The 10,861-nt window shown below is 36.0% G+C and overlaps 1 protein-coding gene across 1 annotated transcript in view; it reads left to right on the top strand.

Moving 5' to 3' along the window:
* Positions 1 to 277: 277 nt before the first annotated feature.
* Positions 278 to 10,861, top strand: part of IL1RAPL2 (interleukin 1 receptor accessory protein-like 2) — a 55,351-nt gene continuing 44,767 nt past the window's right edge. The window contains exon 1 of the mRNA XM_008570194.1: positions 278 to 402. Within this exon, the coding sequence (XP_008568416.1) occupies positions 332 to 402 (71 nt within the window). The 5' untranslated portion in view covers positions 278 to 331. The remainder of the gene's footprint in view (positions 403 to 10,861) is intronic.

The raw sequence follows: 10,861 nt of genomic DNA, 5'->3' as shown, positions 1-10,861 counted from the left end.
GTTTTTAGCTATAAACGCAAGGAAGCATAATAAAAAGTAATGGGAGGGAGGCAGGAAAAATAAACTTCTAAAAACTGAGTAACTTTCTTTATTTTCTCATTTTTGATAATATTTGGATTTCAAAATTTCCTGGGAGCCTTTGTAACTACTTTAAAATTTTCCCATGAAAAACGGGTCACCTCTGAGTTTTCCTTTGGTTCTTAAAAGGTCCCTTCCTATTTCCCAGTGATATAAAGGAGTTATTTGCTCATTTCTTTTTCTCTCATTCTCAGGTAAGCCACTGAATATCCCTTGCAAAGCATTCTTCGGATTCAGTGGAGAGTCCGGGCCAATGATCTACTGGATGAAAGGGGAGAAGTTTATTGAGGAACTGGCTGGTCACATTAGAGAAGGTGAAATAAGGTACAGAACTTGAATTGCTTATTTTTCTTTGCTGTCTTTGCAGTTGAGCAATAACACATCCTAGAAGGGATTCTGCCCAGGATTTTAATTGCAACTTCAAATCATTCCATTCTCTAAAAGCTGATCTGGTAGAGACCAAGAGTGACTGCCTTAAGAAATGCAAATATGTAAGCTTCTAACATAATAAGGAGGTTGTTCTCACGTTCTAAGAATATGCCATTAGGGAGTAATGACCTTCTCAAAGCTGCCTAAGCATATTTCTTTAAGTTTCCAAAGCTTAGGCCACTATTACTCCATCCAGTCATAACAGAGGTCCAGACTTTTTAAGTGACTCCTCAGACCACTAGGCAAATGTTCATTTACTCTCTGGGAGCAGACATCTTTCATATTTCATAAGCGTAAAGCTATGGTGGCAATAGTGAGCTGGTACTCAGCCAAAATATCTTGACTCTTGTTGGATAGTGTTTATTTTTCCCAGCATCCACTGATCATCCTAAAAATGACTAATCCTCCTGTTTAGCATATCCCTAGACCTGTTTTTACTTTCCTGTTACACAGCTACCTCCCTGGTATATAGATATCAATACTATTGGTTTTCTAATTCTATTTAGTACTTTCTCATTTGTAGAAAAAAGTGATAGGTAACTTTTCTTACCTCACGCAGTGTATGGGGCTTCCCTTTGTTTCAGAGGTGGTGATGTGTAGTGTATGTTCCTCATTCAGATAGGAATTAGAACCCTTCCACTCCACCCTAATTAAGAATCACGTAGTTCAAATCAATCTTATATTTCAGTGCAACCATGTTAAAATGTATTCTTTCATTTTTTATTGACTATATACCAGTATAAATGACAAAGTATACTGTATATTATTAACTATAAATAAATATAATTTATAATTACTCCCATGACAATTTCTCTTCATGTATCCACCTAATAACTCTATTCTAGAGGTTCATAACTTGGAGGGTCCATGAAACTTTGAGAGCCTATGCAAAATATTAACAATAGGAGCATATTTATAGACAAAAAGTACATGAAAAGGTGCTTGGAATCATTAGTCATCAGGGAAATACAAATCAAAACCACATGATACAACTTCATAATCACTAGAATGACTATAATAAAAAAGATTATAACAAGGGTTGACAAGAATATGGAGAAATTGGAAACGTCATGTATTGCTGGGAGGAATGGAAAATGGTTAAGCATAGTGGTACCATGTGCTGCAGTAAAGCCTCTTCCAGGTATATAACCAAGAGCAATCAAAACATACATCCGCACAAAAACTTGTGCATCAATGTTCATAGCAGCGTTATTCATAATAGACAAAAGGTGGAAACAACCTAAATGTCTATGAAATAATGAATGGATAAATAAAATGTGGTATATTCATGAAGTGGAGTATTATTAGCCATAAAAAGGAATGAAGTTCACTACAACATGGATGAACCTTGAAAACATTATGCTCAGAGAAAGAAGCCAGTGGCAAAACACCACATATTACATGATTTCATTTATATGATGCAATGTCCAGAATAGGTAAAACCATAGAAACAAAAAGTAGATTACTGGTTGCTTAGGGCTAGCAGGGAGGGATGGGGTGATAGGGGTGATAACTAAAATGTATGGGTATGTTTTTGTGTGTGTGGTAAAATACAACATAACATAAAATGCATGATCTTAAAGTGTACAAATCAGTGGCATTTAGTACATTCATGATATTGTGCAACCACCACAATTATCTACTTCTAGAAAGAACATTTTTGTCACTCCAAAAGGAAACCCTGTAGCCATTAAGCAGTCTGGGGATTTTTTTTTTTTTTGAGGTAATGAAAATGTTATAAAAGTGACCATGATGAAGGTTGAACATATCTGTGAATATCCAAAAAAAAAAATTAATTGAACACTTTCAATAGGTGAATTGTATGGTAAATGAATTATATCTCATTAAAGTAGTTTTATTTTTTAAAAAAATCCCTTCTAATTAATTGCCTGGCACAAAGCAGATATTCAGAGAACAATGATTGATATACTACAAGTAATTCTTAAGTATTAATTCCCATTTAAACTTTAAGTTTCATAATTAGTAACACTTTATTAGGCAATTTCAAGTTAAGATTTATTTGAAATTAATGCAACTGCATTTCTTGTAAATTGTTTTTAGATACTACACGTTTGGGATTATTAACAATGTATCTACCTGTAAAAGACCTTAAAAATCATTCTTCATTTTTCAGAACAGGAAACTGGTACCCCAAAGGACAAGTGATAGGTACACTGGTACATATTTAGTAGCAGAATTTTCACTATCAAAAAGGCAGGGCTATGTTTTATGATCAAGAGTAATAATTACATGACACTAAGATAAATATCTCCCATTTACTGTACATGACTGAGTGGATTTTTTAAAACAAGTGGCTTTATTAGGATATAAGTGACATACAATAAACAACATACAATATAAAGTGTACAATATGGATACACCTGTGAAAGCATCACCATAATAAAAATAACATATAAAGCACCGCCACGATTTTTAATGCCCCTTTGAAATCCTTTCCTCCTGCCTTTCTCCCACAACACTGATCTTCTTGTCACAATAAACAAGGCTGCATTTTCTAGAGTTTTATATAAACTCATTTTTGTCTGGACCATTTCACTTAACACAATTATCTTGAGGTTTATACATCTTGTTATTCATATCAATAATTCATTCCATGTTTATTGGTGAGTAATATTCCATTATATGATTATACAACAGTTTGGTTATCCATTCATCTGTTGATAAATATTTGGGTTGTTTGCAGTTTGGGACTATTACAAATAAAGCTGCTATGAATATTCATATATACATCTTTGGATATACATATATTTCCTTTTTTCTTGGCTAAATACCTAGACAAGGAGTGGCTGAATTATGTGGTAGGTACACATTTAACTTTTTTAGTTCATTTTTTAGTTATGAATTTTTTTTTTTTTTTTGGTCCTTTTTGAGACCGGCTGCACCGCGCTCAGCCAGTGAGCGCACTGGCCATCCCTATATAGGATCTGAACCCGTGGCGGGAGCGCTGCTGAGCTCCCAGCGCCGCACTCTCCTGAGTGCGCCACGGGCTCGGCCCTTAGTTATGATTTTTTTTTTCCTTTTTGTCTTTTTTACTGACCAGTAATGGGATTGCAACCCTCGGTGTAGCGCCCATACCGGGGACCGGCAACAGGATCGCAACCCTCGGTGTTGCGCCCGCACCACGCTCAGCCAGTGAGCGGGAACCGGTCTCCACATGAGATCCGAACCCTCGGCGGGAGCGCCACTGTGCTCCCAAGCAGCGCACTCTCCAGTGCGCCACTGGGCCGGCCCTAGTTATGATTTTTTAAAACAAACTGCTTTGGAATAATTTTTGATTTACAGAAAAATTGTGAAAATAGTATAGATAGTTCCTATGTACCCCATACCCAGTTTCCCTATTAATAACCTCCTAAGTTGCTATAGTACATTTTTTGCAATTAATGAACCAAAATTGATACATTATTATTAACTAAAGTAATTTCTTTATTCAGATTTTCTTAGTTTTTGCCTACTGTCCTTTTTCTTTTCCAGGTTTACTTAACTTTTTAAGAATCTGCCTATTTGTATTCTAAAGTGGTTATACTATTTTACAAAAGAAAAGTGAGGCACTGCTGCTTCTCTCTGGCAGCAAATGATTAGAGTTGGTGTGAGACCAAATATATATATATATATATATACACACACACAAGCATGAAACAGTTAAATCCAGAACAAGCCACTATATTAGGTGCCAAATGAGTCCACCAGCTAGTAAGTCCTATAGGAAGTCAACCTTTCATTGTTTACAAAAAGACCATTGTTTATTTGATTTTGTTACATCCTCTATCTCCACTTTCCTCAAACCTGTTCCCCAAATAAAAGGGGGCATATAACTATATTTTCAGTAGAGTAAAGATACAGGAAATTTATTCTGAAACTTTCACAAAACCCCCTTTGCTAACTAGAGGCACCTTCAGAGAAGTGCAAACAAAAAGGCAGGAATTCCTGGCCAAAACAAACAAATAGTCAGTCATTTTATAATATTAATTGTGTGATCTCTGATCTATTTGGGAGCTTGTGTGCATTCCAGAATTTCTTCAGGCTATGGACATTTATGCTGACACAGGAGTTAATTACTAGATTCTGTCTTCTAGCCTCCAAAGCCAATGTCCTTGAAAAAAAGCATACAAGATTTTCACACAGCATGGCAGATTAGAACAAATTTGGCAGTGAATAGAAAAAAAAAAATGCTAATCATATCATTAGTTGAACCAAGAGAAAATCTGCATTCTTTCTTAGCCCACACATTTTCTCCAAATGGAATGGTTCTCACAGCGGAATGCTGAGGATTTTAATTAGGGTGTTCCTCTCAAAGACATTTCTGGAAACAAAATTTACTTCTGGATGCATGGCTCTCCTTCAGGGTTGTCTTAGTCTGTTCAGGCTGCTATATCAAATTTCTTGAACTGGGTCATTTATAAACAACAGAAATGTATTGCTACAGTTTTGGAGGCTAGGAAGTCCAAGATCAAGGCACTAGCAGATTTGGTATCTGGTGAGGGCCTGTTCCTCATAGATGGCACCTTCTATGTGTCCTCACATAGCAGAAGAGGCAAGGGAGCTCACTGGAGCTTTTATAAGGGCACTAATACCACTCATGAGGGTAGAGCCCTCATGACTTAATCATTTCCCAAATACTCTACCTCTTAATACTATCACATTGGGTATTAGGTTCCAACATACGAATTTGGGGGGAAGGCCAACAATCAGGCATTGCCAAGCAGATCTATGAAGTGGGGATTTAAATAAATAGTGCCCGGGCTGTTGACTTGTGCAGAAGCTGCCCAGAGGCATTGGACCTGGCAAGAGAACCTCCTCTGCCTAGGTTCTCAATTTCTTGGATAAAAGCTTGGTCTTATTTATAAGTATGTATTGCAATGTTTTTATCTCTTAGTATTGCCCTAGCGGAATACAGGACTTTAAAAATAAATTACCTAGGGAAAAGCATGGATATTTACCCAAGGCTGCATGAGATAATGTCACTTAGACTTCAATAGGCACAACATCTGTATTTAGCAGTTCCCCTGTAGCTTGACTAGTATATTAGATCAAACCTTGGTCAGGGTTTTGTAGTTCTCATTTGTTTACTCTCTGGCTCACTTTAACCACTGTGGTCTCCAGATTTGCAATTCATTGCCAAGGTACTTAGACCTTTTGGGCATACAGATTCCCCTTTATCTTCCTTTGATCACAACTGCAAAACAACCCTTCCACTGACCCCAAAAAATGTAATTTGTAGAGATAGTAAAGGAATTTAGTGTATGTGGTAGCATAAGCTACAATTGTTTAAGTTTGGTTATTTTTATTTATTTATTTATTTTTACCATTTTAAATTCATTCCAACAAGGTGTCCTGCAAGTTCCACCATGTCTATTCAGAGAAGTCAAATAATTATTTGGAGGAGACCCAGTGGGAACCATCATTAGGAGAGGACTTCCTAATATCTGTCCTTCTGTTAAACCTTAATGGGAACTGCTTGCAAAGTGGGATTGGAGAGTTCATGAAAAGAAGTAGCCTTTGTGTGTGAACATTCTAGGAAGGCCACCCCAGTTCTGCACGTCTAAGAACTTCCTTTTAATTAATCTTACAAGAGGCTTGAGAATTTTTTAAAATAAGAATTTGTTAGTGAGGTATGTATTCCACATAGCTACTGAAAAATGCCAGAAAAATTGAACCAGTCCTATTAAGAAATAATAATCTTTAAGATTGCCTGCAGGGTTGTGAATTGCATCTGGTTGTTGATGGAGACTGCATGAATTTCAAGACAATTGCTTTGTCCCAATTGAGAGTAATTTTCAATTACAAATCCAACTTTACTAATCGCTGTATCAATACCTAATGTTTTCTTCCTCAGGCAATATTATAAAATTGTTTACCAAATCTTTTGTAATTCTTGACCTGAAAAACACATCCAATTTGTCTTAAGATTTTTCACTAAACCTTCTTAAAAAATGCAAATAATTTCATTTACATTCAATTCTTTAAAAGCTGCAAGTATAATATGGCTTTTGTTTGTTTGTTTTTAGTTTTAGTTTCTTCACTCCTGCTTTCACCACTTTCTGGTCTTCTGTTCTATCCCCTTACCTTAACAGCCTCTCTTTGAATGAGTAAAACGCTCTAACAAATAAGGGAATCCTGATATCACTATGAAAAGATTTTATGCTCGAAATAATGAGTCTATCTTAAAGACTCAAAATAATCTATTAGTAACTCACTCTTCTTAAAAAACAATATGTATCTATGAATATGTAGTTTGTCCCCAAAGTACAGAGGAAATCATTAGAATCCCAGGAACAATGATGAGCTCTGTTTTGGCAACTTCTAACAAACTTTTTCAGTGCCTTGAAGCACTCCACGTGTTCTTCCTTTCCGAAGTTTAGGTTCAAAAAAAAAAAAAAAAAAAAGTCTTTTTTCCTCCCACTCTCAGCGCATACCAACAGAAAAAGGAACACCGATCAATCACTTTGCCTTTAATTTAAATATTTCAAATCTCATCACACCTATACGTGAATGGAGATTTTGTACGTCATGAGGAGGCTTCAATGGAAAAGATAATCTTCATAAGCAGCATAGTTTTACCCAGGACCAGCCTTAATTGCCAGTTATCTGAGGGATCATTTTGGAGGAGTGGTGACTACTATTCATAGTTCCAGAGTCAGTCTCAGCCTTGCTATATGTGTAAATTATGTAAAGCCTACCTAAGACGTATTATCTTTCTTCATTTACTGAGCAGACTCTAGATGCCCAGTCTTAACTATATTGACTTGGATTGTAAGCTGCTGTAGACTAGCAACTATAAGTAGTAAATAATAATATAATAATTCCACTTCATGTTTTTCTAATACATAACAGATTGCAAAAGCATTTTGGCATCCTAAATCACATTGGATCGTCATAATAACCATCTGAGACAAATAGTATTAGCTTTATTTGCAGATGAAAAAACTTGAGGTTTAGAGACTGACAAAGAGCTACCCTTGTGTGGTTCACAGATTGTGGGGCTAGATTGAATTTATCAAAACACAGCTAGCAAGAATTCTTAATTGTCCAAAATGCATTGTTGTACTCCATATTTAGGCTGTAAAGAGTCAAAACCTGCCCAGGACTGAAAGAGTGAAAATCAGTATGGACTGAGAAAAAGCAGCCCTGTCATTAATCAGGCTGGGAGGACAGACAGATAAAGCCAGCTGCAAAGTTAAACAGAAAACACTGTATTTCCCAAGGTCATGCAGCAGTTATAAAATGCCGTAACGACCCCCACCTCCTTTGAATAACTACTGCTTTCTTAGCAGTGATGCCCAGAACTGCTTTGCTATTTTCATTTATTACTGGAGATACTCAATTGCTAAGACAAACTCGCCTCATGACAGTGCTCAATCCCTAGCTAAATCCCCCCTTCTCCTGATCACGCCTAAGATACTCCTCCCAATCAAGAGTTTATCCCTGCTTCCCTAGACCCTCCTCAAAATCTTTCAATAGAAACCTAAATGTTACAAAATATTTTTTCTTTCTTCCTTCAATCAAGGATCAATGCACAGTTCCTCTTGAGTGCCCCTCCCCCCATACATTGAGTCAATAAATCTGATTTTGTCCAGCTACAGGCTTGATGCTGGTCTTTGATGAATAAGGCTTTAAGAGGCAAAAAAGAAATGACCCAAAAGATCTTGTTTAATTAAAAGTCGTTGTTGTTTTGTTTTGTTTTGTCTTTTAAAAAAATACCTCCTACCCTTTATATTCTCAGTCATCGTGCCTGGACAATGATTACTTATACTCAAAGTAATAACCTAAAGACTTTGCAAGGTACCTAACTATCAAAGGAGGACTCAATTTAGTTTTACTTCAAGGGACTATTTACAATGAATGAAAATGGGACTTAGATATTTTAGAATTTTCACCTCAATTAAGAAACCAACAGGATTTTCTATTTAAATCTCAGGCGACAGAAAATTCAATTATCCAGAATCCCCATTTCTGAACAATTCCATTAACCAAGATTTCACTAAGATTCCATTGCATCTGTGTTCCTTATCTGAATGCTGTGAATGATAATACCATGCATTTATCACTTCTTTTAAATTACGGATTTTAGGAGAGCAGGGAGCACCTATCTGTAAAGACTACTACTGTGCCTAGCCAAGCAGATTGTTGCTTACTAATAAATACTTTCTGATGATGATGACAGCTATAGTGGTAGTAGTGATGTTGCTAACATGGGCAGACATTGGGGAATATGATCTTTGGGCTCTCTGGTGACAATTCAGAGTCTTTATAAATAATTAAAAGTACCATTGCTTTTGGGGGAAAAAAAACTGGAAAGTAGTATGGAATTTCCTTACTAAAAAGTATTTTCCTTTTAGCTTTCTCTTTCACTTCCCTAGTTAAATTTTATCAGAGGAAGTCAATGATAAGTAATGTAAAACAAGTTGAGACAGCATTGTTTTTATTAATACATCCCAGCTAACCACAATGATAGCCACATAGAGCTTTTAAAATATCTGTTTAATAGCATCACACTGTACTAAATAGCATTAATATAGTGCCTTTCTAGTATCACAAACACACATACACATTTTAATTTTTGGATCAGATTTAGATTCACAGCAAAATTGGGTGGAAAGTACAGAGTTCCTATGTACCTGCTGTCCCCTCCTCAGCCGCTCCTATTATCAACATTTAGCACCAGAGTGGTTCATTTCTTAAAATCAATGAGCTTATTGTTGCAAATGGCAGTATTTCATTCGTTTTTATGGCTAAGTAGTATTCCATTGTGTAGATATACCACATTTTCTGTATCCACTCATCCGATGATGGACATTTGGGCTGATTTCAGCTCTTGGCTATTGTGAAGAGTGCTGCAATGAACATTGGGGAACAGGTATACCTTCGACTTGATGATTTCCATTCCTTTGGATATATTCCCAGCAGTGGGATAGCTGGGTCGTATGGCGAATAATATTAAATGAAACGAGTCAGGCAGAGAAAAAGAAATACCACATTTTTTCACTTATTGGAGGGAGCTAAAGGTGAATGAATCAATTCACACACATACATACACACACACACACACACACACTCACACACACAAAAAAAACAAACAATAACAACAACAACAAAAAAAATCGGGGGGGGAGGGAGAGGAAGATATAACAACCACAATTTTTTTTGAGGTTCTTACAACAAGAAAATGGAGGGGACACACTTGGGTGGGAGGGGGGAGAGGGAGGAGGGAGGGAGGTTTCGGTGATGGGACACAATAATCAACTACATTGTATATTGACAAAATAAAAATAATTTTAAAAAAAATCAGTGAGCTTATATTGACACATCCTCATCACTGAAATCCATAGTTTACATTAGGGTTCACTCCTGGTGTTGTACACTCTCTATATTTTGAGAAATGTATAATGACATGTTATCTGCAATTATACTATCATATGAAATAGTTTCACTGCCCTAAAAATTTGTGCCCCACCTATTCATCACTCCCTCCCACAAAAGCTCTGGCAACTCCCGATCTTTTTACAATCTCCAAAATTTTGCCTTTTCCAGGATGGCATATAGCTGGAATCATATAGTTTGTAGCTTTTTCAGATTGGCTTCTTTCACTTAATAATATGCATGTAAGGTTCTTCCATATCTTTTCATGACACATTAACAAAAATACATCATTTTTTAAAAATTTTGTACTGTATAGTTGTTAGAGAGTATATATTTTCTGAATGTTAATCCCTTCTTGAATGTATAGTTTGCAAATATTGTCTCCCATTCCATAGGTTGTCTTTCCACTCTATTGATTGTTTCTTTTGCTGTGCAGAATCTTTCTAGTTTGACATAATCACATTTGTTTATTTTTTCTTTTGTTGCCTGTGCTTTTGGGGTGTTATTCATAAAGTCACTGCCCAGTCCTAAATCCTTGAACATTTCTCCTGTTTTCCTTTAGTAATTTTATGGTTTCTGGTCTTATATTTAATTATTTAATCTATTTTGTGTTGATTTTGGTATATGGTGAGAGTTACAGATCCAGTTTCATTCTTCTGCATATGGATATCTAATTTTCCCAAAATCATTTATTGAAAAGGCAGTCTTTTCCCAAATGTATGTTCATATTACCTTTGTCAAAGATCAGTTGGCTGTAAGTATGTGGGTTGATTACTAGGTTTTCTATTCTGTTCCATTAATTCAGGTGTCTATTTTGATGCCAATACCATGATGTTTTGGTTACAATAGCTCTGGAATATAATTTGAAGTCAAGGAGTGTTATGCCTCCAGTTTTTTCTGGCTTTTCTTGTTTTTGTTTTTTGTTTTTTCCTGCTCAGGATTGCTTTGGCTATTGGGGGTCTTATGTTGTTCCATA

Source organism: Galeopterus variegatus, unplaced genomic scaffold (assembly GCF_000696425.1).
Source record: "Galeopterus variegatus unplaced genomic scaffold, G_variegatus-3.0.2 Scaffold579, whole genome shotgun sequence".
Classification (NCBI taxonomy): Eukaryota; Metazoa; Chordata; class Mammalia; order Dermoptera; family Cynocephalidae; genus Galeopterus; species Galeopterus variegatus.
This window is presented reverse-complemented; position numbering and strand designations above follow the sequence as displayed.